General features: G+C 41.2%; 1 protein-coding gene across 1 annotated transcript in view; it reads right to left on the bottom strand.

Moving 5' to 3' along the window:
• LOC144352627 (complex I assembly factor ACAD9, mitochondrial-like) overlaps positions 1 to 18,107 on the bottom strand; it is a 203,539-nt gene that overhangs the window by 101,641 nt on the left and 83,791 nt on the right. Inside the window, exons 10-11 of the mRNA XM_085496672.1 lie at positions 16,427 to 16,629; positions 15,767 to 15,975 (exon numbers count right to left, since the gene is read on the bottom strand). Of these exons, the coding sequence (XP_085352798.1) occupies positions 15,767 to 15,975; positions 16,427 to 16,629 (412 nt within the window). The remainder of the gene's footprint in view (positions 1 to 15,766; positions 15,976 to 16,426; positions 16,630 to 18,107) is intronic.

Raw genomic sequence — 18,107 nt, 5'->3', positions numbered from 1 at the left:
TCAGGTTGCCAGTAATTGATCAGATTGTGTGTCAGGTTGCCAGTGTCTGATCTGATTGTGTGCCAGGTTGCCAGTATTTGATCCCATTGTGTGTCAGGTTGCCAGTATTTGATCCCATTGTGTGTCAGGTTGCCAGTATTTGATCTGATTGTGTGTAAGGTTGCCATTATTTGATCAGATTATGTGTCAGGTTGCCAGTACTTGATCCCACTGTGTGTCAGGTTGCCAGTACTTGATCCCATTGTGTGTCAGGTTGCCAGTATTTGATCCCATTGTGTGTCAGCTTGCCAGTATTTGATCCCATTGTGTGTCAGGTTGCCAGTATTTGATCTGATTGTGTGTCAGGTTGCCAGTACTTGATCCCATTGTGTGTCAGGTTGCCAGTATTTGATCTGATTGTGTGTCAGGTTGCCAGTACTTGATCCCATTGTATGTCAGGTTGCCAGTATTTGATCTGATTGTGTGTAAGGTTGCCAGTATTTGATCTGATTGTGTGTAAGGTTGCCAAAATTTGATCTGATTGTACGTCAGGTTGCCAGTATTTGATCCATTGTGTGTCAGGATACCAGAATTTGATCTGATTGTGTGTCAAGTTGCCAGAATTTGATCTGATTGTATGTCAGGTTGCCAGTATTTTATCCATGGTGTGTCAGGTTGCCAGTATTTTATACCATTATGTGTCAGGTTGCCATTATTTGATCAGATTGTATGTCAGGTTGCCAGTATTTGATCAGATTGTATGTCAGGTTGCCAGTATTTGATCTGATTGTGTGTCAGGTTGCCAGTATCTGATCAGATTGTATGTCAGATTGCCAGTATTTAATCAGATTGTATGTCACGTTGCCAGTATTTGATCTGATTATATGCCAGGTTGCCAGTATTTGACCCCATTGTGTGTCAGGTTGCCAGTATTTGACTCCATTGTGTGTCAGGTTGCCAGTATTTGATCCCATTGTGTGTCAGATTGCCAGTATTTGATCTGATTGTGTGTCAGGTTGCCAGTATTTGATCCCATTGTGTGTCAGATTGCCAGTATTTGATCCCATTGTGTGTCAGGTTGCCAGTATTTGATCCCATTGTGTGTCAGATTGCCAATCTTTGATCTGATTGTATGTGAGGTTGCCAGTATTTGATCAGATTGTATGTTAGGTTGCCAGTAATTGATCAGATTGTGTGTCAGGTTGCCAGTGTCTGATCCGATTGTGTGCCAGGTTGCCAGTATTTGATCAGATTGTATGTCAGGTTGCCAGTATCTGATCCATTGTGTGTCAGGTTGCCAGTATTTGATCAGATTGTATGTCAGGTTGCCAGTAATTGATCAGATTGTGTGTCAGGTTGCCAGTGTCTGAACCGATTGTGTGTCAGGTTGCCAGTATTTGATCCCCTTGTATGTCAGGTTGCCAGTATTTGATCAGATTGTATGTCAGATTGCCAGTATTTGATCAGATTGTATGTCAGGTTGCCATTATGTGATCTGATTGTGTGTCAGGTAGCCAGTACTTGATCCCATTGTGTGTCAGCTTGCCAGTACTTGATCCCATTGTGTGTCAGGTTGCCAGTATTTGATCCCATTGTGTGTCAGCTTGCCAGTATTTGATCCCATTGTGTGTCAGATTGCCAGTACTTGATCCCATTGTGTGTCAGGTTGCCAGTATTTGATCCCATTGTGTGTCAGATTGCCAGTACTTGATCCCATTGTGTGTCAGGTTGCCAGTATTTGATCCTATTGTGTGTCAGGTTGCCAGTATTTGATCCCATTGTGTGTCAGGTTGCCAGTATTTGATCCCATTGTGTGTCAGCTTGCCAGTATTTGATCCCATTGTGTGTCAGATTGCCAGTACTTGATCCCATTGTGTGTCAGGTTGCCAGTATTTGATCCCATTGTGTGTCAGATTGCCAGTACTTGATCCCATTGTGTGTCAGGTTGCCAGTATTTGATCCTATTGTGTGTCAGGTTGCCAGTATTTGATCCCATGTGTGTCAGGTTGCAAATATTTGATCAGATTGTATGTGAGGTTGCCAGTATTTGATCAGATTGTATGTTAGGTTGCCAGTAATTGATCAGATTGTGTGTCAGGTTGCCAGTGTCTGATCCGATTGTGTGCCAGGTTGCCAGTATTTGATCAGATTGTATGTCAGGTTGCCAGTATCTGATCCATTGTGTGTCAGGTTGCCAGTATTTGATCAGATTGTATGTCAGGTTGCCAGTAATTGATCAGATTGTGTGTCAGGTTGCCAGTGTCTGAACCGATTGTGTGCCAGGTTGCCAGTATTTGATCCCATTGTGTGTCAGTTTGTCAGTATTTGATCTGATTGTGTGTCAGGTTGCCAGTATTTGATCCTATTGTGTGTCAGGTTGCCAGTATTTGATCCCATTGTGTGTCAGGTTGCAAATATTTGATCAGATTGTGTGTCAGGTTGCCAGTATTTGATCCCATTGTGTGTCAGATTGCCAGTACTTGATCCCATTGTGTGTCAGGTTGCCAGTATTTAATCCTATTGTGTGTCAGATTGCCAGTACTTGATCCCATTGTGTGTCAGGTTGCCAGTATTTGATCCCATTGTGTGTCAGAATGCCAGTATTTGATCCCATTGTGTGTCAGTTTGTCAGTATTTGATCTGATTGTGTTTCAGGTTGCCAGTATTTGATCTGATTGTGTGTCAGGTTGCCAGTATCTGATCCATTGTGTGTCAGGTTGCCAGTATTTGATCAGATTGTGTGTCAGGTTGCCAGTAATTGATCAGATTGTGTGTCAGGTTGCCAGTGTCTGATCTGATTGTGTGCCAGGTTGCCAGTATTTGATCAGACTGTGTGTCAGGTTGCCAGTAATGGATCAGATTGTGTGTCAGGTTGCCAGTATCTTATCTGATCTGATTGTGTGTCAGGTTGCCAGTATTTGATCAGATTGTGTGTCAGGTTGCCATTATTTGATCAGATTGTGTGTCAGGTTGCCAGTATTTGATCAGATTGTGTGTCAGGTTGCCAGTATCTGATCTAATAGTGTGTCAGGTTGCCAGTATCTGATCTAATAGTGTGTCAGGTTGCCAGTATTTGATCCCATTGTATGTCAGGTTGCCAGTATTTGATTCCATTGTATGTCAGGTTGCCAGTATTTGATCAGATTGTATGTCAGGTTGCCAGTAATTGATCAGATTGTGTGTCAGGTTGCCAGTGTCTGATCTGATTGTGTGCCAGGTTGCCAGTATTTGATCCCATTGTGTGTCAGGTTGCCAGTATTTGATCCCATTGTGTGTCAGGTTGCCAGTATTTGATCTGATTGTGTGTCAGATTGCCAGTACTTGATCCCATTGTGTGTCAGGTTGCCAGTATTTGATCCTATTGTGTGTCAGGTTGCCAGTATTTGATCCCATTGTGTGTCAGGTTGCCAGTATTTGATCCCATTGTGTGTCAGCTTGCCAGTATTTGATCCCATTGTGTGTCAGATTGCCAGTACTTGATCCCAGTGTGTGTCAGGTTGCCAGTATTTGATCCCATTGTGTGTCAGATTGCCAGTACTTGATCCCATTGTGTGTCAGGTTGCCAGTATTTGATCTGATTGTGTGTCAGGTTGCCAGTATCTGATCCATTGTGTGTCAGGTTGCCAGTATTTGATCAGATTGTGTGTCAGGTTGCCAGTAATTGATCAGATTGTGTGTCAGGTTGCCAGTGTCTGATCTGATTGTGTGCCAGGTTGCCAGTATTTGATCAGACTGTGTGTCAGGTTGCCAGTAATGGATCAGATTGTGTGTCAGGTTGCCAGTATCTTATTTGATCCCATTGTGTGTCAGGTTGCGAGTATTTGATCTAATTCTACGTCAGGTTGCCAGTATTTGATTCCATTGTGTGTCAGGTTGTCAGTATTTGATCTGAATGTGTTTCAGGTTGCCAGTATTTGATCTGATTGTGTGTCAGATTGCCAGTAATTGATCAGATTGTGTGTCAGGTTGCCAGTATCTTATCTGATCTGATTGTGTGTCAGGTTGCCAGTATTTGATCAGATTGTGTGTCAGGTTGCCATTATTTGATCAGATTGTGTGTCAGGTTGCCAGTATTTGATCAGATTGTGTGTCAGGTTGCCAGTATCTGATCTAATAGTGTGTCAGGTTGCCAGTATTTGATCCCATTGTATGTCAGGTTGCCAGTATTTGATTCCATTGTATGTCAGGTTGCCAGTATTTGATCAGATTGTATGTCAGGTTGCCAGTAATTGATCAGATTGTGTGTCAGGTTGCCAGTGTCTGATCTGATTGTGTGCCAGGTTGCCAGTATTTGATCCCATTGTGTGTCAGGTTGCCAGTATTTGATCCCATTGTGTGTCAGGTTGCCAGTATTTGATCTGATTGTGTGTAAGGTTGCCATTATTTGATCAGATTATGTGTCAGGTTGCCAGTACTTGATCCCACTGTGTGTCAGGTTGCCAGTACTTGATCCCATTGTGTGTCAGGTTGCCAGTATTTGATCCCATTGTGTGTCAGCTTGCCAGTATTTGATCCCATTGTGTGTCAGGTTGCCAGTATTTGATCTGATTGTGTGTCAGGTTGCCAGTACTTGATCCCATTGTGTGTCAGGTTGCCAGTATTTGATCTGATTGTGTGTCAGGTTGCCAGTACTTGATCCCATTGTATGTCAGGTTGCCAGTATTTGATCTGATTGTGTGTAAGGTTGCCAGTATTTGATCTGATTGTGTGTAAGGTTGCCAAAATTTGATCTGATTGTACGTCAGGTTGCCAGTATTTGATCCATTGTGTGTCAGGATACCAGAATTTGATCTGATTGTGTGTCAAGTTGCCAGAATTTGATCTGATTGTATGTCAGGTTGCCAGTATTTTATCCATGGTGTGTCAGGTTGCCAGTATTTTATACCATTATGTGTCAGGTTGCCATTATTTGATCAGATTGTATGTCAGGTTGCCAGTATTTGATCAGATTGTATGTCAGGTTGCCAGTATTTGATCTGATTGTGTGTCAGGTTGCCAGTATCTGATCAGATTGTATGTCAGATTGCCAGTATTTAATCAGATTGTATGTCACGTTGCCAGTATTTGATCTGATTATATGCCAGGTTGCCAGTATTTGACCCCATTGTGTGTCAGGTTGCCAGTATTTGACTCCATTGTGTGTCAGGTTGCCAGTATTTGATCCCATTGTGTGTCAGATTGCCAGTATTTGATCTGATTGTGTGTCAGGTTGCCAGTATTTGATCCCATTGTGTGTCAGATTGCCAGTATTTGATCCCATTGTGTGTCAGGTTGCCAGTATTTGATCCCATTGTGTGTCAGATTGCCAATCTTTGATCTGATTGTATGTGAGGTTGCCAGTATTTGATCAGATTGTATGTTAGGTTGCCAGTAATTGATCAGATTGTGTGTCAGGTTGCCAGTGTCTGATCCGATTGTGTGCCAGGTTGCCAGTATTTGATCAGATTGTATGTCAGGTTGCCAGTATCTGATCCATTGTGTGTCAGGTTGCCAGTATTTGATCAGATTGTATGTCAGGTTGCCAGTAATTGATCAGATTGTGTGTCAGGTTGCCAGTGTCTGAACCGATTGTGTGTCAGGTTGCCAGTATTTGATCCCCTTGTATGTCAGGTTGCCAGTATTTGATCAGATTGTATGTCAGATTGCCAGTATTTGATCAGATTGTATGTCAGGTTGCCATTATGTGATCTGATTGTGTGTCAGGTAGCCAGTACTTGATCCCATTGTGTGTCAGCTTGCCAGTACTTGATCCCATTGTGTGTCAGGTTGCCAGTATTTGATCCCATTGTGTGTCAGCTTGCCAGTATTTGATCCCATTGTGTGTCAGATTGCCAGTACTTGATCCCATTGTGTGTCAGGTTGCCAGTATTTGATCCCATTGTGTGTCAGATTGCCAGTACTTGATCCCATTGTGTGTCAGGTTGCCAGTATTTGATCCTATTGTGTGTCAGGTTGCCAGTATTTGATCCCATTGTGTGTCAGGTTGCCAGTATTTGATCCCATTGTGTGTCAGCTTGCCAGTATTTGATCCCATTGTGTGTCAGATTGCCAGTACTTGATCCCATTGTGTGTCAGGTTGCCAGTATTTGATCCCATTGTGTGTCAGATTGCCAGTACTTGATCCCATTGTGTGTCAGGTTGCCAGTATTTGATCCTATTGTGTGTCAGGTTGCCAGTATTTGATCCCATGTGTGTCAGGTTGCAAATATTTGATCAGATTGTATGTGAGGTTGCCAGTATTTGATCAGATTGTATGTTAGGTTGCCAGTAATTGATCAGATTGTGTGTCAGGTTGCCAGTGTCTGATCCGATTGTGTGCCAGGTTGCCAGTATTTGATCAGATTGTATGTCAGGTTGCCAGTATCTGATCCATTGTGTGTCAGGTTGCCAGTATTTGATCAGATTGTATGTCAGGTTGCCAGTAATTGATCAGATTGTGTGTCAGGTTGCCAGTGTCTGAACCGATTGTGTGCCAGGTTGCCAGTATTTGATCCCATTGTGTGTCAGTTTGTCAGTATTTGATCTGATTGTGTGTCAGGTTGCCAGTATTTGATCCTATTGTGTGTCAGGTTGCCAGTATTTGATCCCATTGTGTGTCAGGTTGCAAATATTTGATCAGATTGTGTGTCAGGTTGCCAGTATTTGATCCCATTGTGTGTCAGATTGCCAGTACTTGATCCCATTGTGTGTCAGGTTGCCAGTATTTAATCCTATTGTGTGTCAGATTGCCAGTACTTGATCCCATTGTGTGTCAGGTTGCCAGTATTTGATCCCATTGTGTGTCAGAATGCCAGTATTTGATCCCATTGTGTGTCAGTTTGTCAGTATTTGATCTGATTGTGTTTCAGGTTGCCAGTATTTGATCTGATTGTGTGTCAGGTTGCCAGTATCTGATCCATTGTGTGTCAGGTTGCCAGTATTTGATCAGATTGTGTGTCAGGTTGCCAGTAATTGATCAGATTGTGTGTCAGGTTGCCAGTGTCTGATCTGATTGTGTGCCAGGTTGCCAGTATTTGATCAGACTGTGTGTCAGGTTGCCAGTAATGGATCAGATTGTGTGTCAGGTTGCCAGTATCTTATCTGATCTGATTGTGTGTCAGGTTGCCAGTATTTGATCAGATTGTGTGTCAGGTTGCCATTATTTGATCAGATTGTGTGTCAGGTTGCCAGTATTTGATCAGATTGTGTGTCAGGTTGCCAGTATCTGATCTAATAGTGTGTCAGGTTGCCAGTATTTGATCCCATTGTATGTCAGGTTGCCAGTATTTGATTCCATTGTATGTCAGGTTGCCAGTATTTGATCAGATTGTATGTCAGGTTGCCAGTAATTGATCAGATTGTGTGTCAGGTTGCCAGTGTCTGATCTGATTGTGTGCCAGGTTGCCAGTATTTGATCCCATTGTGTGTCAGGTTGCCAGTATTTGATCCCATTGTGTGTCAGGTTGCCAGTATTTGATCTGATTGTGTGTAAGGTTGCCATTATTTGATCAGATTATGTGTCAGGTTGCCAGTACTTGATCCCATTGTGTGTCAGGTTGCCAGTACTTGATCCCATTGTGTGTCAGGTTGCCAGTATTTGATCCCATTGTGTGTCAGCTTGCCAGTATTTGATCCCATTGTGTGTCAGGTTGCCAGTATTTGATCTGATTGTGTGTCAGGTTGCCAGTACTTGATCCCATTGTGTGTCAGGTTGCCAGTATTTGATCTGATTGTGTGTCAGGTTGCCAGTACTTGATCCCATTGTATGTCAGGTTGCCAGTATTTGATCTGATTGTGTGTAAGGTTGCCAGTATTTGATCTGATTGTGTGTAAGGTTGCCAGAATTTGATCTGATTGTACGTCAGGTTGCCAGTATTTGATCCATTGTGTGTCAGGATGCCAGAATTTGATCTGATTGTGTGTCAAGTTGCCAGAATTTGATCTGCTTGTATGTCAGGTTGCCAGTATTTTATCCATGGTGTGTCAGGTTGCCAGTATTTTATACCATTATGTGTCAGGTTGCCATTATTTGATCAGATTGTATGTCAGGTTGCCAGTATTTGATCAGATTGTATGTCAGGTTGCCAGTATTTGATCTGATTGTGTGTCAGGTTGCCAGTATCTGATCAGATTGTATGTCAGATTGCCAGTATTTAATCAGATTGTATGTCACGTTGCCAGTATTTGATCTGATTATATGCCAGGTTGCCAGTATTTGACCCCATTGTGTGTCAGGTTGCCAGTATTTGACTCCATTGTGTGTCAGGTTGCCAGTATTTGATCCCATTGTGTGTCAGATTGCCAGTATTTGATCTGATTGTGTGTCAGGTTGCCAGTATTTGATCCCATTGTGTGTCAGATTGCCAGTATTTGATCCCATTGTGTGTCAGGTTGCCAGTATTTGATCCCATTGTGTGTCAGATTGCCAATCTTTGATCTGATTGTATGTGAGGTTGCCAGTATTTGATCAGATTGTATGTTAGGTTGCCAGTAATAGATCAGATTGTGTGTCAGGTTGCCAGTGTCTGATCCGATTGTGTGCCAGGTTGCCAGTATTTGATCAGATTGTATGTCAGGTTGCCAGTATCTGATCCATTGTGTGTCAGGTTGCCAGTATTTGATCAGATTGTATGTCAGGTTGCCAGTAATTGATCAGATTGTGTGTCAGGTTGCCAGTGTCTGAACCGATTGTGTGCCAGGTTGCCAGTATTTGATCACATTGTATGTCAGGTTGCCAGTATCTGATCCATTGTGTGTCAGGTTGCCAGTATTTGATCAGATTGTATGTCAGGTTGCCAGTAATTGATCAGATTGTGTGTCAGGTTGCCAGTGTCTGATCCGATTGTGTGTCAGGTTGCCAGTATTTGATCAGACTGTATGTCAGGTTGCCAGTATTTGATCTGATTGCGTGTCAGGTTGCCAGTATTGATCCCCTTGTGTGTCAGGTTGCCAGTATTTGATCAGATTGTATGTCAGATTGCCAGTATTTGATCAGATTGTATGTCAGGTTGCCATTATGTGATCTGATTGTGTGTCAGGTTGCCAGTACTTGATCCCATTGTGTGTCAGCTTGCCAGTACTTGATCCCATTGTGTGTCAGGTTGCCAGTATTTGATCCCATTGAGTGTCAGCTTGCCAGTATTTGATCCCATTGTGTGTCAGATTGCCAGTACTTGATCCCATTGTGTGTCAGGTTGCCAGTATTTGATCCCATTGTGTGTCAGATTGCCAGTACTTGATCCCATTGTGTGTCAGGTTGCCAGTATTTGATCCTATTGTGTGTCAGGTTGCCAGTATTTGATCCCATTGTGTGTCAGGTTGCCAGTATTTGATCCCATTGTGTGTCAGCTTGCCAGTATTTGATCCCATTGTGTGTCAGATTGCCAGTACTTGATCCCATTGTGTGTCAGGTTGCCAGTATTTGATCCCATTGTGTGTCAGATTGCCAGTACTTGATCCCATTGTGTGTCAGATTGCCAGTACTTGATCCCATTGTGTGTCAGGTTGCCAGTATTTGATCCTATTGTGTGTCAGGTTGCCAGTATTTGATCCCATTGTGTGTCAGGTTGCAAATATTTGATCAGATTGTGTGTCAGATTGCCAGTACTTGATCCCATTGTGTGTCAGGTTGCCAGTATTTGATCCCATTGTGTGTCAGAATGCCAGTATTTGATCCCATTGTGTGTCAGTTTGTCAGTATTTGATCTGATTGTGTTTCAGGTTGCCAGTATTTGATCTGATTGTGTGTCAGGTTGCCAGTATCTGATCCATTGTGTGTCAGGTTGCCAGTATTTGATCAGATTGTGTGTCAGGTTGCCAGTAATTGATCAGATTGTGTGTCAGGTTGCCAGTGTCTGATCTGATTGTGTGCCAGGTTGCCAGTATTTGATCAGACTGTGTGTCAGGTTGCCAGTAATGGATCAGATTGTGTGTCAGGTTGCCAGTATCTTATTTGATCCCATTGTGTGTCAGGTTGCGAGTATTTGATCTAATTCTATGTCAGGTTGCCAGTATTTGATTCCATTGTGTGTCAGGTTGTCAGTATTTGATCTGAATGTGTTTCAGGTTGCCAGTATTTGATCTGATTGTGTGTCAGATTGCCAGTAATTGATCAGATTGTGTGTCAGGTTGCCAGTATCTTATCTGATCTGATTGTGTGTCAGGTTGCCAGTATTTGATCAGATTGTGTGTCAGGTTGCCAGTATTTGATCAGATTGTGTGTCAGGTTGCCAGTATTTGATCAGATTGTGTGTCAGGTTGCCAGTATCTGATCTAATAGTGTGTCAGGTTGCCAGTATTTGATCCCATTGTATGTCAGGTTGCCAGTATTTGATTCCATTGTATGTCAGGTTGCCAGTATTTGATCAGATTGTATGTCAGGTTGCCAGTAATTGATCAGATTGTGTGTCAGGTTGCCAGTGTCTGATCTGATTGTGTGCCAGGTTGCCAGTATTTGATCCCATTGTGTGTCAGGTTGCCAGTATTTGATCCCATTGTGTGTCAGGTTGCCAGTATTTGATCTGATTGTGTGTAAGGTTGCCATTATTTGATCAGATTATGTGTCAGGTTGCCAGTACTTGATCCCATTGTGTGTCAGGTTGCCAGTACTTGATCCCATTGTGTGTCAGGTTGCCAGTATTTGATCCCATTGTGTGTCAGCTTGCCAGTATTTGATCCCATTGTGTGTCAGGTTGCCAGTATTTGATCTGATTGTGTGTCAGGTTGCCAGTACTTGATCCCATTGTGTGTCAGGTTGCCAGTATTTGATCTGATTGTGTGTCAGGTTGCCAGTACTTGATCCCATTGTATGTCAGGTTGCCAGTATTTGATCTGATTGTGTGTAAGGTTGCCAGTATTTGATCTGATTGTGTGTAAGGTTGCCAGAATTTGATCTGATTGTACGTCAGGTTGCCAGTATTTGATCCATTGTGTGTCAGGATGCCAGAATTTGATCTGATTGTGTGTCAAGTTGCCAGAATTTGACCTGATTGTATGTCAGGTTGCCAGTATTTTATCCATGGTGTGTCAGGTTGCCAGTATTTTATACCATTATGTGTCAGGTTGCCATTATTTGATCAGATTGTATGTCAGGTTGCCAGTATTTGATCTGATTGTATGTCAGGTTGCCAGTATTTGATCTGATTGTGTGTCAGGTTGCCAGTATCTGATCAGATTGTATGTCAGATTGCCAGTATTTAATCAGATTGTATGTCACGTTGCCAGTATTTGATCTGATTATATGCCAGGTTGCCAGTATTTGACCCCATTGTGTGTCAGGTTGCCAGTATTTGACTCCATTGTGTGTCAGGTTGCCAGTACTTGATCCCATTGTGTGTCAGGTTGCCAGTATTTGATCCCATTGTGTGTCAGATTGCCAGTACTTGATCCCATTGTGTGTCAGGTTGCCAGTATTTGATCCTATTGTGTGTCAGGTTGCCAGTATTTGATCCCATTGTGTGTCAGGTTGCAAATATTTGATCAGATTGTGTGTCAGATTGCCAGTACTTGATCCCATTGTGTGTCAGGTTGCCAGTATTTGATCCCATTGTGTGTCAGATTGCCAGTATTTGATCCCATTGTGTGTCAGGTTGCAAATATTTGATCAGATTGTGTGTCAGATTGCCAGTACTTGATCCCATTGTGTGTCAGGTTGCCAGTATTTGATCCCATTGTGTGTCAGATTGCCAGTATTTGATCCCATTGTGTGTCAGTTTGTCAGTATTTGATCTGATTGTGTGTCAGATTGCCAGTATTTGATCCCATTGTGTTTCAGGTTGCCAGTATTTGATCTGATTGTATGTCAGGTTGCCAGTATTTGATCTGATTGTATGTGAGGTTGCCAGTATTTGATCTGATTGTGTGTCAGGTTGCCAGTATCTGATCCATTGTGTGTCAGGTTGCCAGTATTTGATCAGATTGTGTGTCAGGTTGCCAGTATTTGATCAGACTGTGTGTCAGGTTGCCAGTAATGGATCAGATTGTGTGTCAGGTTGCCAGTATCTTATTTGATCCCATTGTGTGTCAGGTTGCGAGTATTTGATCTAATTCTATGTCAGGTTGCCAGTATTTGATTCCATTGTGTGTCAGGTTGTCAGTATTTGATCTGAATGTGTTTCAGGTTGCCAGTATTTGATCTGATTGTGTGTCAGATTGCCAGTAATTGATCAGATTGTGTGTCAGGTTGCCAGTATCTTATCTGATCTGATTGTGTGTCAGGTTGCCAGTATTTGATCAGATTGTGTGTCAGGTTGCCAGTATTTGATCAGATTGTGTGTCAGGTTGCCAGTATTTGATCAGATTGTGTGTCAGGTTGCCAGTATCTGATCTAATAGTGTGTCAGGTTGCCAGTATTTGATCCCATTGTATGTCAGGTTGCCAGTATTTGATTCCATTGTATGTCAGGTTGCCAGTATTTGATCAGATTGTATGTCAGGTTGCCAGTAATTGATCAGATTGTGTGTCAGGTTGCCAGTGTCTGATCTGATTGTGTGCCAGGTTGCCAGTATTTGATCCCATTGTGTGTCAGGTTGCCAGTATTTGATCAGATTATGTGTCAGGTTGCCAGTACTTGATCCCATTGTGTGTCAGGTTGCCAGTACTTGATCCCATTGTGTGTCAGATTGCCAGTACTTGATCCCATTGTGTGTCAGGTTGCCAGTATTTGATCCCATTGTATGTCAGGTTGCCAGTGTCTGATCTGATTGTGTGCCAGGTTGCCAGTATTTGATCCCATTGTGTGTCAGGTTGCCAGTATTTGATCCCATTGTGTGTCAGGTTGCCAGTATTTGATCAGATTGTGTGTCAGGTTGCCAGTATTTGATCAGATTGTGTGTCAGCTTGCCAGTATCTGATCTAATAGTGTGTCAGGTTGCCAGTATTTTATCCATGGTGTGTCAGGTTGCCAGTATTTTATCCCATTGTATGTCAGGTTGCCATTATTTGATCAGATTGTATGTCAGGTTGCCAGTATTTGATCCCATTGTATGTCAGGTTGCCAGTATTTGATCTGATTGTGTGTCAGGTTGCCAGTATCTGATCAGATTGTATGTCAGATTGCCAGTATTTGATCTGATTGTGTGTGTCAGGTTGCCAGTATTTGATCCCATTGTGTCTCAGGTTGCCAGTATTTGATCCCATTGTGTGTCAGGTTGCCAGTATTGGATACCTTTGTGTATAAGGTTGCCAGTATTTGATCCCATTGTGTGTCAGGTTGCCAGTATTTGATCAGATTGTGTGTCAGGTTGCCAGTATCTGATCTGATTGTGTGTCAGGTTGCCAGTATTTGATCCAATTGTGTGTCAGGTTGCCAGTATTTGATCAGATTGTGTGTCAGGTTGCCAGTATCTGATCTGATTGTGTGTCAGGTTGCCAGTATTTGATCCAATTGTGTGTCACGTTGCCAGTATTTGATCTGATTGTGTGTCAGGTTGCCAGTATTTGATCCCATTGTGTGTCAGGTTGCCAGTATTTGATCAGATTGTGTGTCAGGTTGCCAGTATCTGATCTGATTGTCTGTCAGGTTGCCAGTATTTAATCCAATTGTGTGTCAGGTTGCCAGTATTTGATCTGATTGTGTGTCATGTTTCCATTATTTGATCCCATTGTGTGTCAGGTTGCCAGTATCTGATCAGATTGTGTGTCAGGTTGATAGTATTTGATCCCAAATTCCAGAATGTTGACTTTGTCTTGATTTTACTACAACAACCAGATGTTTTTCTACTTCTAATGTGATATTTTTAAATTTATTATGAAATTATATCCAAACTGACTACTATATTTTACATACCGTATTACCCCGGGCAAGCGCCCCTCCCTGGGCAAGCGCCCACCCCGTTTTCACAAAAGTTACATGTTGGGGACATCCTCGGTTAAACGCCCAGGGTGATTTTTAGCCAAGAATTCGGTCAACAATAAAGTTGTATTTGTCAAAAACGAACGCGTTTGATTTATTTAAATAGTGTGTTCGTTACGGTAGTTCTCTTTTTGGAATGTGTGGTGGCCCTGAAAAGGGCCGTTTTGTTTGTGTTTTTACGTAAAAACTCATTGGAAGAGCATCGCCAGGCGATGGCCGCGGGGCTCTTTGGCAACGACCAAAAACGTATCCGTGTCCAGCCATTGGTTGGCCACGTAGAGGTCAAAATACGCGTTCTATTTTTACGCGTTAAGTTTGGCTCTTCCGTTTCACCCCCTCCGGAATGTTCTACTTTCGCAGCCTAATCGCAGGTTTTTCGAAAAACGTCGTAAAAACACAAGAATTAGTGGAAATGTTTCTATTTGGGGCGGATTATTGATAGAGGATAATGTCTTTATTACAAAAATGCTGAAAAACCGTGAGTTTTTGCCTTAGTTATTTTTTTATCGGCGAAAAACTGCGAACTCGGCAAATTTGGTTGCACAACTTCCCTCTATCATTTTCTATTTTTTTTTTTTTTTTTCATTCTTAGCATTTTTGCAAAATTTATTTTCTATATTCTTGATATGTATTAATACTGAAAGTTTTTGTTGTTCTGAATGTTTTGTTTTGTTATTGTTATTTTTGGACTTTACTCAAGTTTTCATTGGTACGTTCCAAATAAAAAATTCTATCTATCTATCTATACACCCAGCGACACCGATGCCAGCAGACTGTGAACGGGAGCTAGCACTTTTGAGACATTGCTACTTTCTTTCCATCCCTCATCACAGCTATGGCATTACGGTCATGTGGATTATTTTTCTGCCGTTGAAGAAAAACACATTTTGCCGACCTCAAGTCCATTACGATAACCATAATGAGACATGCCGACGATGGGAACTTGTTGCATCATAATTTTGTCTTGTGTGTGGGTGCGTGAATAAATCATGTTAATGAGGTCGACCAGAGTTTATTTTCAGTCTGTTTTTTATGTATCGCCATTTGGATATGTTTATGTATTCACAATAGTTTGTAAATATTTCACATCAGTAATAAAAGTTTTTTTGTTTCATAACCCTGTCTGCTATTCTTCAGTAATTACGGTGCGATGTATCAATACGTGCATGAACAAAATTATGCTAATGAGGTCATCGCCTTCTTGGATTACAAGCAGTAGTTTTTCCCGGCCGTTTCGACTTGCACTGATCACGGTTACTAAAAATGTAAATGTGCATTGATTACAATATTTACCATAGTTTGTAGTCAATTTCAGTGAGTAATACAACTTCATTCGCTGACATAAAACAAGTTTTATTCTTGAAATTCGACCCTGTGTCTTAGTGTTCCCACAGATCTTGACCGAGTGCTCACGTTTATTGAAACCTCGCATAAATCAAGAAATAAGTACGTGTACAAAGTGTACGAAAGCATTCCTTTATTTGACCTTATCATACGATCACAAAAACAACTTTTTAAAATCTTTTTTGGGGTGGTCCTCGGGTAAGCGCCCACCCCCAATTTTTCCTGATTTTGTACGTTCAGGCCCCTGGGCGCGTGCCCGGGGTAATACGGTACATTTTTTACATTGTCATATTTGTTTACTGATTTATTTTGGGTAACAAGAGCCATACAGCATACATACAGCAAAGTGTACAGTATATTTGTGAAAGAGAACACGGCATATATACAATGCTGCATGATCTAATTAGCATGTGAAAAATGAACAAGTGTGCAACATAATTTCAAACAGGTTACTGGATGTGCAACAGGGCACAAAATTGTAAAATTGTGTGCTGTGTTGCTAGTATAATACTTTAATTTAATTTGAAGCAGACCACAAGCATAAAGCTGAAATATACAATATGGTAATTGTTACGACTTGCAAATTTGTCGTTGATATTGATGTATACTCACGATATTAGATCTTTGAGGAAGCTTCCTGCAAATTGCATTCCTGTCAGTGCTATGTATAGCCTTAGAATCTCATTTGTGCCTTCAAATATGAGTAAAATACGACAATCTCTGAGATATCGTTCATACGGGTAGGCCTTCATATAACCCATTCCACCAAGTATCTGTAGAGCTTCATTCACACATTGCCAACAGCCCTCAGAACTGAAAACCTAGCAAACATACTTAATCTGTGTTGTATCTCCACAGTGAAAAGAACATTTATATCATTGTCTTTGTACCGAATTTAAAGAAAATATCTAAAATTGTATAAGAAACTGGTACATGTAAAAAAAAAATACATTTAGTAATCCACTGTGAATGTCCATGCCAAATTTAATTAAAATCAAAACGGATCAAATGTTTACCGGTAAATGTTTCTGTTTTTTGAAACAAAAGTGGATGAAATAGAAAGAAGTCACACACTTTATACCGAATATGGAAACAGTTTGAATCACAGTTTTCGTTAATGGCAGGTCATTTATGAAAAGTTGACAACAGTGAACACTCTTGTGAGTAATATTAAACGCCTGTGAAAAGTGAAGCTAGAAACCCAATTGCAATTTTAAGATGACAACTCCCTGCATAGCAATGAGAGTGAGTCATATAGTCAAAACTTCATACCTTGACCATGGCAGCTTCCAAAGAGCAATCTGGAGGGCCATTCTGATCACCCATCCTATCCATCATGCCAGCAGTTAAATAAGCCATACTCTCCATAGCATACACTTTTAATGACATATCTGCAAACTTCTCTTGTATCAATCCAAACTCACTCAGTTTATGATTAAATTGCTTTCTTGTACAGGCATGTTCAGCAGTCATAGCTGAGCACAAAAAGTAACATTTAATTTTATTTAATTTGGCTAGAACACTGGAAACTTTGAAGGCATTGGACAAAAAGACAACAAAGATACTGGAAATAACTAAAATTAAGGTAGAGATGCAGGTTTGTGGGAACTTGGGAGTGAATTTTTTTTTTATGCTTTTTATCATCCAAACAGTCTTGGCTATATAGATAACAGGTGCAAACATTCTCTCTTTTAAATGCTTAGCAAGATTTAGCAAGGCTGTACATAAATAATAAAAAAGAAACATGTAGAAAAAAAAGAAATGACAGGATCTCCATATTATGCACTATATTTAACTTTTTAACAAAACGATAATACATTTAAATTTGGAACTGTTACAGCCATTTTAATTATGAGCATTAGCAAACGTCTTACTGAGTGATATATAGAAGATAATATTTGGTAATCGTAGTCCTAAATAACTATTAAAAATAGCTAGACGTTTCGAGCAATGGCTCTGTATCGATAGCATAGAAGAAAATGTTATAACGTACAGGTAGAACATAGGAACGTAAGAACACGCATGAACCATAAATTAGAATCACAAAAAATTCCACAATAGAACAAATAACGCGCCTTAGGTAGTGAGCTCAACAAATGAGTTGAACTGTTTGTTGATTCCATGGGGTTCTTTAGTTCCAAGGTGGAATATAGTTTCCTCCTCGACACCCCTGAGCTGATTTTCGTTGCCATTGACAACACATACACCAGAAATAGACATATCTGTAATATTATGTCCACTAGAATTAAAATGAAGTGAAACTGGATAATAACGATTTTTCTGTCTAGTTTGCCGTAGATGCTCAGCAAACCGATCACCCAATCAACGAACTGTAGAACCAATATAAAGTTTCCCGCATCTAATACATGAAATGCAATATACAACATTCATGGTGATACAACTGAACGGATATTTGACCTCAACATCTCCCTTGGGACCAAATATACGATTAGAGTCTGTAATAAAAGGACAAGTATTACACCTAGGACGATTACACGGGACAGAACCATATTTCTCAGGGTCTCCCCTTTCACCCGTATGCACCAATAACCTCCTTAAATTAGTGTCACGACGCCAGGCAGTAGTAGGCATTAGTGGAAACGTGTAATTTGTCTCCTCGCTGGTCTGTAAAATGTGAAAATGTTTGTACATTATGTTTTTAATCCTGACATTTAAAGGACGGTTCGTAAGTGCCAAAATGACACGATCCTGATTGTCACGGGAAACCGTAGATCCAATACAATTCGTTCTTGACATTGACATAACCTTGGCCAATGCTTTCCCAGTGACATTACGAGGATAACCCCGTTTTTTGAAATAATCACATAAATTCCTCGCCTGGTTACGGAAATCAGTATCATCACTGCAAATACGACGTACCCGGAGTAACTGTGAGTAAGGTATGGAGTCTTTCATTCTAGTAGGGTGTGATCTTTCATACTGTAAATACCAA

This window comes from Saccoglossus kowalevskii, chromosome 3 (assembly GCF_978046115.1).
Source record: "Saccoglossus kowalevskii chromosome 3, keSacKowa6.1, whole genome shotgun sequence".
Classification (NCBI taxonomy): Eukaryota; Metazoa; Hemichordata; class Enteropneusta; family Harrimaniidae; genus Saccoglossus; species Saccoglossus kowalevskii.
The sequence above is the reverse complement of the archived record's forward strand: the minus strand, read 5'-3'. Positions and strand labels throughout refer to the sequence as shown.